Source organism: Protopterus annectens, chromosome 14.part0 (genome assembly GCF_019279795.1).
Source record: "Protopterus annectens isolate FY-2018-M chromosome 14.part0, PAN1.0, whole genome shotgun sequence".
In the NCBI taxonomy this organism is placed as follows: Eukaryota; Metazoa; Chordata; order Ceratodontiformes; family Protopteridae; genus Protopterus; species Protopterus annectens.
Window position 1 is genome coordinate 765,412,212 of NC_056748.1, and position 19,891 is coordinate 765,432,102.

Consider the following 19,891-nt stretch of genomic DNA (forward strand, 5'->3'; position numbering starts at 1 on the left):
GGGGTTATTGTCATGTTGAAAGGTGAAATTCCTCTTCATCTTTGTAGCCAAAAGTGACTGGTATTTGGAACTGTTCATAATTCCCTCCAACTTGACTAAAGCCCCCGTTCTAGCTGAAGAAAAGCAACCCCAAAGCATAATACTGCTACCACCATGCTTCACCGTGGGGATGGTGTTCTTTTGGTGATGCGAAGTATTGATGATGTTCGTGTTTCACTATTGCAGTCATCACACTTGGGTTATCTGCCTGCAGGTAGCCCTCAGTAAGCCTGAATGCCAGAGACTTAGTATTTCTGCGTTGGTTGCTGTCGCTCCAGGACTGACGTCAGGGGTATAAAAACAGGCAGCCGACTCCATTACATCAGTCTTTCTTGCCGAGCAGCCCGAAGCAGAAGCAGTTTGCACGCATGCCGGTCAGATGCTGCCTGAGTTTTCATTTATGAATTGAATCATCCTGAAGTCTTCTAAAGCTTAAGTACTCCATTGGAGATCCTTTTTTTCTTGCTCTAACTGATGTCAGATAAAGTTAACAATTATCTTGCCTGTGAAAAACAAATACCACACCGAGATTTTCATTCTTACTGCGTCACCTGTTTAGGCCCAGACCACGACATACCTTACTGTCGGTTTTGTGCCTTGTTCAACGCCCGGACCATTCATTGTCGGGTCCTTTTTGTCACTAAATACTTTCGTTCTCGATCTCTGTATTCCGAAATGGCTTCGGTAAGCCATCTGACTACCGATATTCCGAAAAAAAACGTAAGGATAAAGACAGAGACAGACCGCACAGGTCCAAAGCTGCCAACGACACCTTCCGTTAAGCTAGTTGCCAGTACTCAGTGAGGTGCTTTCGCAGCCCCTGATACCCGCCATTTCAGTGGATTCGCAGGCCTCTAGTGAGACGCGTTTGGAGTCTGGTATACCACGAGACTCTACTTCGGCTATGGAACCTGAGGATGTTTCTACCTTGGATGGGTCCGGAGCTGCTGAGTAGGCACCGGCTTTTGAGGAAGTTCTTCGCACCACCGATGTTCGACACAAGCCGAAGAGATTTCAGTTCTTTCTAAAACTACCGAGTTTCTAATGCCAAAAACACACGCTACGCCTAGAAAACTGACGACCAAAGCACATGCACCTGCTCCCTTGCCACAACATCAAATGCTTAGAATGGCAGAAGACCTTATTATGCTGATTAGGGGAAGTCAGCCTTCCCCTGCTAAGAGAAAAAGAGATCAGTTCCCAGCAGCTTCAACAGACCAAAAGTCTGACAACTCTGAGGGTTCTGATTATGAAGACATGCCCTTATCTGCTTATGTGGATTCAGATGCAGAGGAATCCATTCCCTCTGCCTCTCCTCCAGAGGGTTTATCTTTTGGTGAAACCTTACATACTTTAAGAGAGCATTTCCTTTGGGAATGCCAAGACTATCCTCAGTCCAAAAAGAGACTCAGAGAATTTCTAGACTTGCCACAACATAGGCCTTTAGCAATACCCCCAGTCCTGGAAGTTGTTGATGTTGTCTTTATGGAATCCAGTCTTACTCCTGATAATTTACCCCCTGCTCCTAGGAAACCAGACGGGTACTACAGAGTACCTGACTTTCACAAATTCCTTTGCAAAAATCCTACTGCTGACCCAGAGATCATTTCCCAGGGGGCTAAAGGTATCAAAGTAACTACAGCTAAGAATCCCACCCCTTTGGACAGGGATTCCAGAGCTTTGGACAGATGGGGTAAGAAAGTATATACCTCTGCAACTCTCACCCTTACGGCTTTGAATTGTCAGTTTCACATGCTGAAGTACCAACAACATTTTATGGAACTTATTAAGCAAAAAATAGCTACCTTTACAGACTGTGCTTAAAGTAAAGAATTGCAAGAGCTTATGCATTCTGCAAGCTAAGTCAGCAAGCATACATTGCAGTGTGGCTTTGATGCCCTAGAAGCATCTTGCAGGGCAGCAGTCACTGGTTCTGTACTGAGAAGGCATGCCTGGCTTAAGGAACAGACCTTCCAGACCATATCACATCAAAGTTATTAGACGCCCCTTTGAACAAGGACAATCCGTTTGACACCAAAGCAGAAGAGGCTCTTAAAAGGATGGAAGAAAAAGCTAAATCTATGCAGACAAAGAATTCTTACAAGTACAGCCTCCTAGATTCAGTAGGCATTGCTCCTCAAAACATTGGTCCTTTCCAGCCCCCTCAAGGACATCTCAAACTAGACCCAGGGGAAACAGGCCCCCCCAGACTACAGTCTCAGGGTGTGCAGAGATCTAAGCAATGGAGTGCCTCTACCTCTAAAGCAAAGAGTGCTAAGCCACCCCCTTACGGAAAGAATTCCCAATGACTTCTCAACTCCACTCCCCACCTCTGCCCAACTGCTTGTGCCCCTAGGAGGAAAACTTGCCCTTCATGCAAAAAACTGAATTTCTATAACCAAAGACAAATGGGTCCTCAACATTGTATCCCAGGGGTACAAATTTTACTTCCACTTACTGCCAACCCCAAAAGGGTTCCCAGACCTTCTTCCAAACCAGTGAGCAGAGGCTCAAACCCAAGTTCAATCCCAGCTCTCTATAAGGGCAATTCAACCTGTTCCTGCAGAACAGATAGGTCAAGGAGTCTATTTCATAGTTTTCCTGGTACCCTGAAAAGAGGGCACTTGGCACCCAATCCTAGATCTTTAAATTCTCATCACCATCCTGGTGGTACCAAAATTCAAAATCTAACGAAACAGAAAAAACAAAAACTGAGTAAAACACACAAAAGGAAAGTAGAAGCATGCTGACACAATAAACGGCACAGACTTTTTAATAAACGTAAGTGCTTTCAGCTAAGCAAATGCTCAGCCTTCATCAGACCAGTCTGATGAAGGCTGAGCATTTGCTTAGCTGAAAGCGCTTACGTTTATTAAAAAGTCCGTGCCGTTTATTGTGCCAAAATTCAAAATGCTTACCCAGCAGCAGCTTCTACCCATGCTAGCCAAAGATGCCTGGTTAGTCACCCTAGACTTAAAAGAAGCCTATTTGCACATCCCTGTAAGGGAGTCATGCAGGAAATATCTATGCTTCAGGGCAGGATCTATGCATTATCAGTTCTCTGCACTTCCCTTTGGCTTATCCACTGCTCCCAGAGTATTCAAAAAATGCCTCACTCCAGCCATTGCTTACTGTAGACAGAGAAATATTCAAATTTACACATACTTGGACGACTGCCTGATTCAGGCAGACAGTCAGGAAATGCTGTTGCAGGACCTGACATTGATAAAAAACTTTCTAACCTCCCTGGGGTACACCATCAACGAAAAGAAATCAAAACTAGTCCCCAGTCAAAAGATTATATTCCTGGGAGCAAGCTTGGACACAGCATTCCAGACGGTATTCCTCACTCCAGAAAAACAAGACTATCTGACAGACTATTTTACTCAAATGACCACCAGAACCCAGCTATCCACAAGGAAAATCCTGCAGGCACTAGAAATCATGGCCTCATGCATCTTACTAATTCCATATGCCAGACTGCATATGAGGAAACTTCATTCCTATCATACCCTGTCTAAGGGCAGAGTTTCTTTGGTGGCCAGCAGCATGCAACCACAACAAGGGCCTGCCCTTTACTCAACCCCACACCACCCAGACCCTAACCACAGATGCATCAGACTATGCCTGGGGGGCACACATGGACGGCAAGTGCATTCAGGGCCACTGGAGCCCAAGTCAAATTCATCTGCACATCAACCAAAAAGAGATGCTAGCTGTGCAGCACACTTTCACAGCTTTCAGATCCCTACTCTCACCATGACATCTGCTAATAAAATCAGACAACACCACAGTTATGTGGTACAACAACAAGTAGGGGGGAATCCACTCTTACCCACTCTGCAGGCTAGCCATCACCCTGTGGAATACAGCCTTGGACATGCAGGCTCATCTGCAAGCTCAGTTCCTACCAGGCAAGCAAAACTCACTGGCAGACGACTTAAGCAGAAATCTCCTAGACCCACACTAGTGGCAATTAGAGCCCAGCACCTTCAACCTTCTGGTTCAGAAATGGGGGACCCCAGAGGTGGATCCCTTTGCCTCCCCCTGCAATCACCAGCTCAGCAAATTCTGCACCAGGACACCTCACAGCAGGGCCTGGAAAGTGGATCCCCTATCCTTCCAGTGGGTAAATCTCTCAATCTATGCCTTTCCCCACTGCCCCTTCTCTCAAGAGTATTGCTCAGGATAAGAGTGGACAGACCAAGGACAATCCTGATTGCCCCGACTGGCCACGCCAGCACTGGTATCCACTCCTTCGCAGCCTGTCACCGGTGCCACCCTGGCACCTACACCAGAACCCAACCCTACTCTCTCAGCAGGGGGGACATATCTTGCATCCGCAACTGAAATCCTAAATTTTGCAGCCTGGCTTATTCCTTGAATTCTCCTCCAGTAACCAGCCTAAGCAAGCAGGTGCTGGATGTCATTTTTGGAGCCAGAAGACCCAGTACAAGGAAATCCTATGCTGATAAGTGGAAAAGGTAGTGCTCCTGGATTAATTCTAAAGGAGACGGCACAACTCTCCCCTCCCTGCCTCTAATCCTGGATTACTTAGCAGATCTAATCCACAGGGCCCTGTCCTTCTCCTCTATTAGGATTCATGCCTCTGCCATTTCATCTCATTACAACACTGAGCCACCTGTCTTCTCTCACCCTCTTATCAAACAGTTCCTGAGAGGGACAAACAACTTAAGGCTGCCAAGGAGAGCACCCACCCCTGCTTGGGACCTTAACTTTGTACTGGAAAAGCTCATGCTTCCACCCTTTGAGCCTGCAGCATCAGCAGAGTTAAAATTCCTCTCTTGGAAAACAGCCTTGCTTCTGGCCATCACTTCAGCTAGAAGAGTGTCTGAGCTACAAGCACTTATGGCTGGGGAACCCTTCATTATGTTCTATGCTGACAGGGTTTCCCTCAGGACTAACCCTTCCTTTATGCCTAAAGTGGGGTTTAGTGTGGCTCTCAACCAATCTATCCATTTGCCAACTTTCTTCCCTAATCCTCAAAGTAAAGGGGAAAAGATCCTGCACTCCTTGGATGTGCCCAGACATCTCAGATTCTACCTTGATAGGACTAAGCCCTTCAGGAAGTCTGACCAGTTACTAGTCAGCTTTGCAGGAGGGGCAGAGGGCAAGACCATTTCAAAACAAACAATTTCCAAATGGATAGCACACTGCATCCATTTCTGCTACAAGCACCATGGGAAACCAACCCCTCATGGGGTCAGAACACATTCCACTAGGGCAACGTCTACCTCTACAGCATTCTTCAGGGGAAGTCCCTACCAGGGACATCCTGGAAGCTGCTACCTGGAGTTCAGTATACACCTTCTCCAAGCATTACCACCTGCCTATCTTTTCCAAATCCAGGGCGGGTTTTGCAACAGCAGTCCTGCAGGGCATACTAGCCAGCCCCAACTCTTCTTGACTGCCCCCACCCTTCTTCAGATTGGGAATCTACCCAAGTGTGATGACTGCAACAGTGAAGCACGAAGAACATAGTACAGTTGTGCACATGTACCATAAATGTAGATGTTCGATTGTATTCACTGTTGCAGTCCTGGTTTCCCTCCTTCCAGCCCCCTTGTCTCTCTCTCTCTGTCTACTACTCACTCCTTTCAGGGGTATTGGTATTTACTTTTTACTGGTGGTGTTTTCCCCACTATAACTTAGCTCCTTATTTGGGGGGCTCCTGACATTTGGGGCAAGAAAAACTGATGTAATGGCGTCAGCTGCCTGTTTTTATACTCCTGATGACCTGACGTCAGTCCTGGAGTGGCAGCAACTGATGAAGAAGTACTAAGTCTCTGGTATTCGGGCCGACTGAGGGCTACCTGCAGGCAGATAACCCAAGCATGATGACTGCAACAGTGAATACACTCGCACCTCTACATTTATGGTGAGTGTACACAGCTGTACTTTTTTGCGCCAAACGTACCTTTTGGAATTGTGGCCAAAATGTTCAACCTTGGTCTCATCAGGCCATAACACATTTTCCCACATGCTTTTGGAAGACTTGATGTATCGTTTTGCAAATTTTAGCCAGCCCTGGATGGTTTTCTGTGTAAGAAAAGACTTCTGTTTTGTGACCCTTCCCCATAAGCCAGACATATGGAGAATACGGCAGATTGTTGTCACATGTAGTACACAACCAGTACTTGCCAGAAATTCCTACAGCTCTTTCAGTGTTGCTGTAGGTCTCTTGGTAGCCTCCCTGACCAGTTTTCGTCTTGTCTTTTCATCGATTTTGGAGGGATATCCAGTTCTTTACAACGTCACTGTTGTCCCATATTTTCTCACTTACTGATGGCTGTCGTCATGGTGTTCCATGGTATATCCAATGCTGTGGAAATTTTTTTGTACCCTTCTCCCGACTGATACCTTTTAATGATGAGATCCCTTTGATGCTTTGTAAGCTCTCTGCGAACCATGGCTTTTGCTGTAGCAGGCAACTGAGTAAATGTCAGGAAAATACTACAAGGACAGCTGAACTTTATTTGGGGTTAATCAGAGTCTCTTTAATTGATGGCAGGTGTGTACCCAAGAAAATTGAATGTTGTAATTAAATCAAAAGGTGCTTCAGCAAAATATTAGTTTAAGGGTGTGCACACTTATGCAACCAGCTTATTGTACGTTTTTTTTATTTTGTATATTTTTTCCCCTAACAGTTTTGTTTGTTTTTCATTTGAATTGTACAGGTTATAGGTCACATTAAAGGTGGGAAAAGTTTTGAAATGATTTATTGTGGTTTCATTTTTGCATATCACAAAAACCTGGCATTTTAACAGGGGTGTGTACACTTTTTATATCCACTGTGTGTGTGTGTGTGTGTGTGTGTGTGTGATTGTCTATATAGTGGATGCTCAAAAGAGCAATCTTTTTAGAGTGAATCTGATCAGATTGAAAAGCAAGCTTTCTTTTTTTTTTTTTGTAAGGGGCAAATGCCCCTGTGCCCCCACCCATTCCCCTTGCTAATTATGCAATACCAAATCTGAGATCACACAACAGAGGAGTAAGGGTGAATTCCCAAATACTGCTGTAAGGGGGTCTCACACACAAAGCAGCCAGTAGGCTGAAAAAACAAGTTTGTAAGAGTGTTAACTTTTGCAGATTGTAGCTAAGTATGCATATATACGTATACATGCACACACAAAATACAGCGATTTAAAAATTGACTTTATAGCAATAGCTGTTAGAATTACAGATGTCATCTCTTCTGAGACAATGGTACTGGGACCATTCCTTATTAATGAACTTAAACTGGCGCTTTTGGGAAAGGAAGGAATATGGGTCTACATAGGTTCATAGGTGTGTACTAGACTAATGGCCCTGGTGCCTTTAAAAACCTAGCACATAGAAATGCCCTGGCATCATGTCACCAGACATTAGTTCCCAGTGCATCTATCGAGTAGAACCACTGGAGTGATCCCTGGGGTGAACTTTCTATTACCCAGCCACTCATCAAGATTTCTCTTGAAGAGGGACAGTGAGGTGCTCTGCTTGACATGTATAGGATGTCTATTCCAGAGCATGAGCAGTCTCTGGGTGAGGAACCTGTCCCTCCAGCATGTTCTGTTGATTGTGGTAATGAGGATGAGGTCTCTGGAGCATGTGGTGTGGAGGGATTGGGATTTTTTAGATGTAGCATTTCTAACAGAGCTGGGTCAAACATGGCTTTGTAAGTCAAGCAGAGATTGCCTCTAAGTAGGCGGTATGAGACAGAGAATAGCTGGAGTCTTTTGAGTCTGTCCATATAGAACATGTGTTAATGCATAGGATCCTCTTTGTGAGGTACTCCTGTGGTCTTTCCAGCTGTTGCAGGTGTCTAGTGAGGTACATGCCAAATGGGGCAGTATACTTGATGAATGGTCTAATGAGGCAAGAGTAGAGAGAGACGCTGACCTCTTTCTTCCTGGATGCAAAACCCTTGGTAATGAGATGTGCCACACAGAAGGACTTTCTGACCACAGGAACAATGTGGTGTTTGAAGGAGAGTTTGCTGTCAGTCTGCATCCCCAGATCTCTCATAATGCCTTCAGTGGGCTCCCATCTATGTGGTAATTAGTGGGAACTGAGTTTTTACCAAAGGGGATGACCACGCGTTTTTTGGCATTAAGCTTAAGGCCATGGTTTCGACAACAGCCATTGGTCTCAGTGAGGCCTTTCTGTAGGATGTCTGTATCACTTGGGAGTTAATAATGGCTCCCAGCTTGCAGTTGTCTGTGAACTTGGTCAGCTAGAGTCCCTTTTTGCCTGCCTGGACTTCTGAGAAGTAGATGCCGAACAGTAGGGGACCCATGACCGATCCCTATGGGACTCCACTTGTGACTGGTCAGCAGTCTGACTTGGAGTTTGCTACTTTCACACAGTGTGTTCTGTCTTTGAGGCAATTTGCAATTCACCTAGTCATATAAGGGGTGATGCGTAGTTTGGTCAGTTTATCAGTAATTCCCAAGTGACGAATGGCATCAAAGGCCTTGGCTAGATCAAGGTAGGGTGTATGCACTGCCTTACCCTCATCCAGAGCCCTGGTAACTGACTCAAAGAAGTCAACCAGGTTGAGCAGGCATGATCTCCCTTTCACAAAGACAAACTGCGTGGCGTCCAGAGTTTGGAGATTTCCTATATCTTTGTTAATCCGGTCCATGATGATGTGCTCCATAGCTTTACATATCAGACTCATCAGGCTAATAGGGCAATAATTCCCAGGGTCTGTTGTCGCTCCCCCTTTATGGAGATGGATGACTGTAGCAGTGCGCCATTCGGTAGGGACAAAGCCCAAGGTGAGGCTGTCACTGTATAGGGCACACAGATGTGGTGCCAGTTCACTTTTTTGTTCATGTATAACACAGCCAGGGATATTATTGGGTCCCATGGAAGCTGTATTCTTGGGCTTGGACAATGCAGCTTTAACCTGTGCTGCAGTAATGCTTGGTTCCTGGTATTCTTCTGGTATTGTGATTGTTCCTTTTGGGGGGAGAGGGGTAAAATTGGCACTGAATCTGTCGGCCAGTATGTTGGCAGTTTCTGTTGGCTCAGTATAGGAGTTACCATTGTGCAGTAACTCAGAGCAAATCTGGGTATTGCCGTGGAGGTTCTTGATATAACTGTAGAAGGCTTTGTGATTGTTTTTAGTGTCTGCCCCATTCTGCCTTCATAGCTGACTTTAGAGGATTTGATGAGGGATCTCAACTTTTTGCTGAGGCTAACAAGAGAGTTTTTCTAGTCTTGGGACTTCACCTTTTACTTAAAAGACAAGCGTAGTAACAAGCATCAAGGAAAAATACACAAGTTTGTAGAGTCTGTTGTTGAGCGGTCTGAATCTAAGCAGTTATTTTATAATTCCAAGGCATGCAATGTGGGCCAGCTCTGGTTTCATGGAGGGCTAAAATCCTTAATATGAACCCATGCAACTTTGGCTTAATTAGTGGCTTAGGCTTCTGACTGAGCTGGAAGGGCAAGATGGGAGTGAGTGGTCCCTGCCATTTCTCCCAGAGAAGAGGGAAGCAGCTATGGCTCTTCACTTGAGTGACAGCTGACAGGACCACTGGATGTTACACCTGTAAACCATGCAGTGGAACAGTGCACATGCTCAAATGAGATGATGGTGACAGCACACAGTGGAACTCAAAGAGCCTACAAGGGAAGGGGGGTACTCCATCATTGAAAGCTGTAGGCCACCCCACAGGTCCAGCAACCTATGCCATTCCCTACCACCCAACTGTAGGCATTAAGGAATGGGTGGACTTGTAAAACTTCTTGGACAGGCATGAGTTGGTCATGGTACAGTCACCTAGCTTGTGAATCTCCATCTCTTGCTCCACAGAACAAACGGATCAGCTGGGTGCAGGTAGAGAAAAGTCCAAAAGCTTCCTGATCTAAATTGTTAAATCTGTCATTGTCAATGTAAAGAAGATCCACAAATCAAAATGAAGAGCCTGGAACCACAGAAATTACAAGTCCGCAAGATATTTAGTGAACCATGAACAATGCATAAACCTTCACTCCAGATCAAGGTTCTTCATCTTATTTTTTTTTTTGTACCGGTATAGGAGCTATTGGGTCATGCGCAGAGCAGAGGAAAAAATAGGAGTACAGTGTGCTGCACTTCGGAAAAAATAACTACGGGTTCCCATATGTAGTAACTGTCATACCTTCATAGTGGCAGATAGTTTTAGAAATCCGGATGGTAATTGTTCACTGTTAGTACAACTTTGAGGTCAATATGTGTAGTATATTTAGGAAATATTATGATACCTTAAGGGATATGTTGTGAAGGATTTCTTCCAGAAGGAAATAAATATTGCTGCAGATTTACAAGTTTTTGATAAAAGTAATTTATGTGCAGTATCATATAATTGTAATCTGCTACAGGTAAAGCCACTTAAAGTGACCCCCCGCCCCAAAAAAAAAAAAAAAAAAAAATTGCAGAAAGCGTCATATGTAGGAGAGGTCTTAGAAAAATAATTTAAGGGACCCAAGACTGTGTTCACTCAGTTATAGTTTAAGGGTGATTGGATTTTGATGTATAAATGCTTCATTAGTGAAACATTAGCATCGGGTATAGGTTTACCTTTTTATGTATCGGCATATTGGGACTAGGAATGATAACTACCTTGTGGTAGTTTTGAGGTATAACGCCAGAAACGCAAGAAATTGTTTGTTAGAGCTGGATGGTTATCGAACCACTCACCGAGAGTTATCAGCTATTGGACATAAACAAGTTTTCTTATTTTCAAGTATAGAAAAGTGTAAGTTCAGCTAGAATATTGTTTCCTGCAAATTGTTGCAGCTTCTAAAAGAAATATATCCACCTTTAATCCATTTCAAATGCCATTTGCAGATGCATCACTGTCTCCCTAAGAAATGAGTACAGCTGGAGAAGAACCATTGAAAAAGCTAACTGGCTATCTGTGGAACAACTTGCTCACTTTCTACTCACCTTTTACCTATTTAAACTTATCAAAAGTGACACCTTCCCCCACTAGCTTCCAGACTGTTCAGACATGCACCAACATACAACCTTAGACATCTTAAACATGCATATCCTCCTCTACACCCCCTGAGCTAGGCTTCACTGCACAGACCATACTTCTCAGTCTTTGGTCCCAAACTGGGAATCTCACCCTTCTTTTCTAAAAGATCATCCCTCTTGCCCCATTTCCCATTCACAAATAAAATCACATGTTAAGACTAGGAAAATGCAACTGCTGTCTCTCTGGTCATATAACTTAACCTTTTCACTCCCTTCTTCTGCCTACATATTTTGCTCTGAATCAGTTTTTGACTGTGATTCTTTCAGCATGCCAATTCTGATGATGAGCTATATATAATGCATATATATGTGTGTGTGTGTGTGTGTATATATATATATATATATATATATATATATATATATATATATATATATATATATATATATATATATATATATATATACTGTGTTTTTCACTTGCTCTGTATATAATGTAGTTTATATATTTATTACCTTTATACTCTCAAGCCAGCTATGGTATTCACTTTGCATGTGATTTATGTATATATTTCATTTTGTCATTCACTCTGTATATAATGTCATGTATCTATTGTTTTTGCCTGGGCTGAGACGGAAATGGGTCCATTGGGATCAGTGTTCTACCCCCGTTAACAAATTCAAAATAAAAATAAAAGTATAGATTCATAGGTAGGTACTAGGCTATCTGCCCGAAGGTATATATAAGCCTAGCCAGAATGTGATGGCTTTCGCCGCCCCCTTAGATTAGTTCCTTGTGCCTCTGTCCAGCAGAGCCATTGAAGTGATCCCTCGGGTAAACTTTGTTTCCCATCCACTCGTCAATGTTTTTCTTAAAGAGGGTTACCGAGGAGCTCTGCCTAATGTAGATTAGAATCTTGTTCCAGAGCATGGGAAGTCTCTGGGACAGGATCTATCCCTCCAACACGTCCTATTTATTGTTGTGGTGAGGTCTAGATCCCTGGAGTGTGTGGAGGGATATGGTTTTCTTTAGGTGGAGCATGTCCATCAATTCTGGGTTGGACATGGGCTCTTATGTCAGGCAGATATCACCTCTGAGTAGGCGTTATGCAACTGATTACAGCTGGAGTTTCTTTAGTCGAGCTGCATAGGGCATCTGCTTGAGGCCAGTGATCCTCTTGGTGAGGTACTTCTGTGGTCTTTCCAGTTGTTGCAGGTGTCTTGTAAGGTACATCCCAAATGGGGCATTGTACTCTATGATGGGTCTGATGAGTGATGCATAGAGGGGCCCAATGACCTCATTCGATCTGGATGCAAACCCTTTTGTGATTAGGTGGGCCAAATAAAAGGATTTTCTAACCACTTTGGCAATGTGATTATCAAAGGAGTGTTTACTATCTACTTGGTCCCCAGATCCTTATTACTACTTCCGTATTTAGGGAGCTACCACCTATGTGGTAGTTTGTGGGTACTTTGTTTTTTCCAAAGGGGATGACTATGCACTTTTTGGCATTTAGCTTGAGGTCATGGTTGTGACACCAGGTATCTGTCTCAGTGAGACCCTTTTGGAGGATGTCTGTGTCAGCCAGAGAGGCAGTTATAGCCCCTAGGTTGCAGTCATCTGCGAACTTGGTCAGCCATAGTCCTCCTGTGCTTGCCTGTACCTCTGAGGAAGTATATGCCGAACAGGATGGGTCCTAGGACTAAGCCCCGAGGAACGCCACTTGTAACCGGTTTAGAGTCAGGCCTAGCTCCCGCAACTCTTACCATGTGGGTTCTGTCCGTGAGCCACTTGGCAACCCATCTCATGACGTAGGGCTTTATGTTCAGGCTGGTGAGCTTGTCTATAATACCTGAGTGGGGAATGGTGTTGAAGGCCTTTGCAAGGTCTAGGTAGGCTGTCTGGACCACCTTTCCCTTGTCTATAGCCTTGATAACTGTCTCAAAGAAGTGGTTTAGGAGGCATGATCTGCCCTTAACAAAGCCGAACTGGGTAGGGTCCAGTGTTTGGAGGATTCCAATTTCTCTGTTAATGAGATCCATGATGATGTGCTTCATAGCTTTGCAGACCAAACTAGTCAGGCTTATAGGGTGATAGTTCCTGGGGTCCATTGTGGCTCCACCTTTGTGGAGTGGAATAACCTTTGCTGTGCACCACTCTATGGGCACGTAGCCTGTAGAGAGGCTGAGTTTAAACAGTGTGTTTAAGTGAGGGGTTAGTTCATCTTTGAGCTCGTGTAGGACACAGCCTGGGACACCGTCCAGTCCCATTGATGCTGTGTTTTTGGCTTTGCAGAGGGCTGTTTTAACCTGAGTGTCTGTGATTTCAGGGGCACTACATTCTTCTGGTATAGTTATAGGCCCTTTGCGGGTGAGAGGGGGGTGAAATTTGTACTGAACCTGTCTGCCAGGATGTTGGCTATATCGGTCGGTTCAGTGTATTTTGTGCCATTCTGCAGTAACTCCAAGCAGATCTGAGAATTGCCACTTAGATTCTTGACATAGCTAAAGAATGCCTTGTGGTTATCTTTGGAGTCCATGGCAATTTTTCTTTTGAAGCTAGCCTTGGATGATTTTATGAGGGAACATAGTTTCTTGCTGATACTGATCTTGATGTCTTCCCTTCTTAGGATTTTACTCTTTTCTGTACTAGTTTCCTCCTTCTATTGTATAGCTTGTTTATGACAGGAGTCCACCAGACTGGTTTCCTTTACTTGGAGGAGTGAGTCTTGGTTTTGTTTGGGATAGCACGATCCATGCATTCTTCTAGGTGCCTGTAGAGTGCATTAGTAAAGGATTTTGCAGCTTGGACAGTGTTATCCTTTAGCATGGGGGCTTTGAAACTTCCCACGCCAGACTTTAGTAATGTGAAGTTTGCTTTTTAAAAGTTTTTCACAGTGGTTTCTTTGAAAGGGGGTGGTGGCGGAATGTGGACATCCAGAGTGATTAGTTTATGATCAGATCTAACCAGTGAGGGGTTGACCTCTGGTGTGGAACACTGGTTGCCCATGTTGGTGATGACCAGGTCCAATATGTTGTCACCTCTGGTGGGGGTGTTGACCAGTTGATCCAGGGCATTTGAGTTTATAAATTCTAGGAAATGTTGGGCAAGGGAGTTAGTACTTGAGTAGTTCTCCCGGTTAATGTTTGGGTAATTGAAATCACCCAATATCAGGGTGTTTGGTAGGACTTTTATGTTTCCCAGTGTTTCCAGAAATGCGGAGTGGGGGTCCTGGGACATGGGGGGTGATATGTAGCAATCTATAATTTGAATAGCAGTTTTGCCCATTGTTAGTTGCACGTAGATGATCTCTGAAGCATTGTGCTGTGCCACTAACCTGGAGATGTGGGTATCCCTGATGAATATGGATACATCCCCACCTTTTATATTTCGGTCTGGGTTTTGTGGCCGAAATGTATGGTATGAGTTGTAACCTGGTAGTGCTGGGGTGCTGTCTGGAGTCTTAAACCAGGTTTCTGTTACTGCACATATATCGATTTTCTCCATACTGAGGAGTGCCTCTAGTGCATGCATTTTGAGGTTAAGACTTCTGGCATTGAGTAGCATTACCCTCACTTTTTTGTTACTTGTGCTGTTTATGGCGGTGGGTTTGTCTTTTGAGCCTTGCCTAAAAAAGGCACTATGGGGGTGGCAAGAGCCTTGGCCAGTATTCGAAACCCTAAGGGTGACAGGTGCAAGCCGTCTCTAGTGAAGCAGCGTGGCTTGTCTAGCATGTCATCCCAGGCTGACAGACACTGGATCCCCTTTGAATGACACCAGAAGCTTAGCCAGTTGTTGAAATTGATAATGTTTTCTCTATGCCGTGGTATCATTCTTGTTGAGGGCAGGATCATACTGGCCTGTGCTACGTGATCAGAGAGCTCTTCCATGTCTCTTTTCATGTAGTCCAGGGAGGTACGACTCAGGTCATTCACACCAACATGGACAATGACAGAGTCATATTTGTACTTGTTCTGGAGTGACCTGAGTGCTTGTGTTATGTGGCGGATCCTGGCACCCGACAGGCAGCTAACAGTAACCTTCTCCTTATTCAGCCTAGTGAGTGGGACGTCAGTGTGCCTGACTATAGAGTCGCCTATTACTAGTGTGTTGGGTATGTTATGTTGCCTTAAGGGCTGTGATTGTGTGGCACACTGGTTTTGTGAAGTATGTGTTTCATGGTTTGTGTTAGGGGGTGGAGGTTGCTTGGATGTCTTCTTTTGGAGGTCTCTGTTGCTTCTGCAGATTTGTATTTAGAGCCTCCAAGTGTTTTCATGTATTTGTGTGTTTTTTGCCGGTGCTGGTTTCATAGGTCTATATGAGACTGGTGGTGTGATGCAAGTAATTCCCTTCTCCACTTGACTGCCTGGTCCAGTCTTGGGTTGAGAGACCTTAGCCTCCAGTTTGGCTGTATACTTGCATCTCTCACATGTATTGGTGTTTGGTGGAAGGAGGAGAGGGTTGTCTGTGTACATGAGGCAATTGTAACATTGCCTCAAAATGCCTAGATTCACCATTTGGACTGGAGAGTACACCTGAAACTGCCCTTTGGACATGCCTGGATAGGTACAGTGAACTGTATTACTGATTGGCTGGTAAGGTCGAATAGAGAGCCTTGTCCTTCTCTACAGTATGGGGGTCTAGTGCTAAGATTTATTAGTGCTTGCTATGAGTTTTGAGTAAGTGCCGGTATGAGAAGTGAATGGTTTGAATGCTTAAGTTGAAAGTTTGTCTAGTTCCAAGGGAAAAATTGATAGATAATTGTGTTGGTACAATGGCATGCGACTCAGGAGTGAGTGAGTGCAATTTCCTTAATAATCTCAGCTGAGGTTTCATGTTTGTTATAACCTATGTATTATAAAGCTGTGTATTATGAGTTATTGCAACAGTGACTGTGTTAAACTAGCTTTTGCTGGTCCAGCATTAGAGTTCCTTTTTTATTGTTCTGTGGTTGAACTGACCCTCTCTGTCTGTCATGATTTGGCATTTTCCTCACAAGCATTTGCAGTTGGGGAACATGCGTTCACTTCTGACACATGCCATAGCATCATGCTTTGACTGCATAATTACGTCAAACCCTTTAGCTCGCCTCTCTTTGCTGCTGCTAGCACAGTTTGCATCTCAGTCAGGCCATACACCAGGGAAGTTTCCCGTGCGTGGTTTATGCAAATCTCAAAGGTATCTCTTTGGCCTTCAGATTTGTCCAGAGCTTAAGGCATACCAACCTGTTCTAGGAAATGGTCTCTAAAAGTCACATGCTATGAGTCAGGAAGTACTTGACACTAGTGTTTCCCCTCCCTACATCAGTCATTCTCACAGGCCAAGTAGGATTGTTGACTAAATTGAGGGAGGTGCCTTGTTGTCTCCCACAAGGACTTCTGGCTGAGGACCTGGATACCAAGCAAATATATGTTTGATGGGAACCTTGATTGTAGGATGTAATTCCCTAAACATCATTAGAGAATATGTTTTGATGCCAGTGACTAGCCAGGAACTAGCCTTTGTCTGAATAGCCAGGTACTAGCCTTTGTTTGCTAAGTGCCACTTCTTTGTCATATGTTAATCAGCACATGAGCATTACACATTTGCAGGTGCATAATGGTCATGTGCTCTGTGTCATGTGACAAGGAAGTGGCACATGACCATTGCACATTTACAGGTGTATGAGACCATGCTGAACTCACTTATCCATAATCAGGATGTGTGTCAGCTGTATCTCTCCAACCCAGAGTTGTGTGGGGTGGCTTGATTGTGGCCCAGCCTTGTCTGGTTAAGAAGCTCCTTAAAGTTGTTCTGACAGTCTATCATCCTGTGAAGTCTCTTGCCTCCATATAATCTAAACTTCATAACTGGTAAACTTGCTATTATTTGAACCCACTGGTTTAGTGGCATTAAAGTTCTTTTTTCTTGGAAATGGCTTTTTCTGGTGGCCATTAATTCTGTATGTGGGGTGTCAGAGCTGCAGGTCATAATATATAGGGAAATATTTCACTAGTTTCAGTGTTCCCTTAGTACTGGCGAGCTTACTGGCTAGGCTGTTACGTAGTCAGAATATAACTTCACACTGTGTGCCAGCACTGAGTGCTGGAGCTTTCAAGAAAAAGAGTGAATCAAGTTTGGTGGTACAAATGATCTCATTTGTAGGATCTATTGAAAACAATCCCCTTATAGATTACGTGAATGTGAAAAAAAATGTACCTGTTATTTATATTGAGCATGTTTGCATATGTGCATTTTCTGAGCATGTTTATTTGTATGTACTTCCAAGAATTTTGTTTGCCTTTGTAGTTCTTAGGTTCATACACAAGTACTAGGCTAGCTGCCGTTGCGGGCCATTTTAAGTCTAACCAGTTTCCCTTTTGGTGCCTGACTTAACCTGTCCTGTTTGGTGTTATAGATTCTGTTAATGGTGTTAAAGGCAAGATTTTGTGCCATTTAATCACATTTTTCCTTCTCAGTCACTGCTACTGGCTTTATGTTGGATAGTAGGCATTTTTATGGTTGCTTGATTAAAAAAGAAGTTTGCACTTCTAATATTAATCAGCGGATACAAGTGTGGAGGTGATGATCAGTAATGAAGAGAAGGGGATATCCTTTCTGAATAAAGCTACAAGTAAAAACGTGAAAAATTCTCAGTAGCTAGGGAGAAGTAGGTTCAGAACTATGATGTAATATTTGTAGTTCTGCATCATCCTTCTGGCAGAAATAGTAGGGGTAAAATGTGTGGCAGCAGCAAAACTCCAAAGAGGAATTTGTATGTCAAAGTGTGTGTAATCACAAAAAAACTGAGAAGTACCTGAAACTAGAACAGAAATCCAAGCAATGAACAAGCAACTGACCAGGAAGCCAAAGACCACAGCAAATGAATTCAAAAGTGGCAATTCGCAGCTGAACTGTGGTTTTACCTTTAAAAAAATCTTTCTACAACAGCTGCAAATTGGAATGGTTTCTACAATTGTTGGATTCATTTGCTGTGCTCTTTGGTTCCCTGGTCTGTTGTTTGTTCATTGTGTATGTAATGGTAAAGTCCTCCCAGTATGTATGGAAATGCATTCGTTGTTAGTAGCTGGAAAATATAGATAATGTGAATGAGCCTGCTGGTCATCTGTTGGAAATTGTGTATTAATTCAAGACTTTGCAGGTATTGTTTTTGTTGTCCATTTACTACCTTAATCCAGTCCAGAATCACAGGGTTGTTGGTGCCTACCCTTGCACTTCAGTGAGCACAAAGCAAAACAGTTAATGTCACACAAGGTTCAACCCCATAACACCTCTTTAGGCAATTTTAGAAGATTGCAAATTCAACAACAGCTTGTTTTGGGGATGTGTTAGGAAACTGGAGCACTTGGCAAAGTCAGTATTTCTTTAATCTCAATTTTAAAATGTGTCACATCAAGTAAAGAAAAAATGTTTGTCTAAACACTGTTCTGTAGGCAACTGATTAGAATGCAGAAGTAGAATTTTCTTATTTTTTCACATAGCATCTTTGTATCAGAATTGTATTTCTTTTATTCACATTTCTGCAGTGCAGCAGCTTTGTAGCATTTCTTTTCATCATTTGATCAACTTGCTATTTGTTGGAAATTGGTGTCTTTGTATCAGAATTTTATTTCTTTTATTAATTCACATTTCTGCAGTGCAGCAGCTGTGTAGCATTTCTTCTTATCATTTGATCAATTTGCTATTTGTTGGAAATGGATCTTTTGAGATGCCCGACAGCCAATTTTCAGTCAGTTTCTACAACGTTGCAATACAGTGACACATTTAGCAATTTTAAGTAGCTCAATTTATAATTATTTTTGTTTATTTTGTTCTTTATTAGATCTGGGACAAGAACACTTTGGAATGTATACGCGTTCTTACTGGACATACTGGCTCGGTCTTATGTTTGCAGTACGATGAGAGAGTGATCATTACTGGATCTTCTGACTCCACAGTCAGGTATAACCATGCTGCTATTGGCCAAAAAAAATGAATGCACTCTGGGGATAAGAGGAATTTGGTACACATCATTTGCCAATATATTAGACTGAAGTTTGATACACTAGTGGAACTTTGCTTTTATGTGCATGTGTACGATTAAATGAACAAGTTGGAATAGCTGCGTGGTTTGCAGTGTCTTATTTTCATGAGTATGCTTAAAAAGGATAACACATAGCAGGTGATCTGCCAGTGTGGGAATCGTACGTCCTGCAATGCAGATTGTAGCCAAAATAAACTAGTGAAGTAGGATTACAGCAAGCCAAGAAGAAAAATGTCCTACACCATTAGCTGGATTGTAGACATGTAACTTAAAGATCTAAACAAATTTCATGAAATGATGCTTGTGAACTTTTGGGAAGGAGTGAGCTGTGAGAGTTAGACTAAATATTAAGAACTGATAGAAGGTTTGGCAGCTGACTTAAATTTCCAGGTGTTATATATTTTGTACAAAGAATCAAGGGTAAAAGTGTGCTTGGGGACCACCATTGGGCAAAGTGGACTGTGATACTTAAAATGGAGTGCATAACTAACTCTGCTTCGTATAAGACGTTGGCAGTTATCGATAGTAAGATGATGTAGTGTATTATGAGGAGAGTTTTCTGCAGATGTTCCTAGGTAAACAGGTCAGCAGTCAGGTTATAGTCTGAGTGCTATGTACATTTCTAGTAAGAGTAACCTAAAAATAAATCAGATTATTGAGTCACACACAGCATATAAAGACATCAGGAATTCCTGGATACTGTAATGATTTATGCAGACAAAGGAAATAGAGTGGGTACAAGATGAAGAACTTGAGTACCTCTAGAATAATAAGTCTTGGAGGGGAAAAAGGCTGTTTGCTACAAAAGCAAGGAAACAGAGTCAATGTGATAAATTACGGTAAAGGGAGATTTAAG

At 43.2% G+C, this 19,891-nt stretch overlaps 1 protein-coding gene across 1 annotated transcript in view; it reads left to right on the forward strand.

Annotated features, from left to right (window-relative positions):
• Nucleotides 1-19,891, forward strand: part of BTRC (beta-transducin repeat containing E3 ubiquitin protein ligase) — a 2,835,508-nt gene that overhangs the window by 2,057,628 nt on the left and 757,989 nt on the right. Inside the window, exon 10 of the mRNA XM_044056496.1 lies at nt 18,835-18,953. Within this exon, the coding sequence (XP_043912431.1) occupies nt 18,835-18,953 (119 nt within the window). The remainder of the gene's footprint in view (nt 1-18,834; nt 18,954-19,891) is intronic.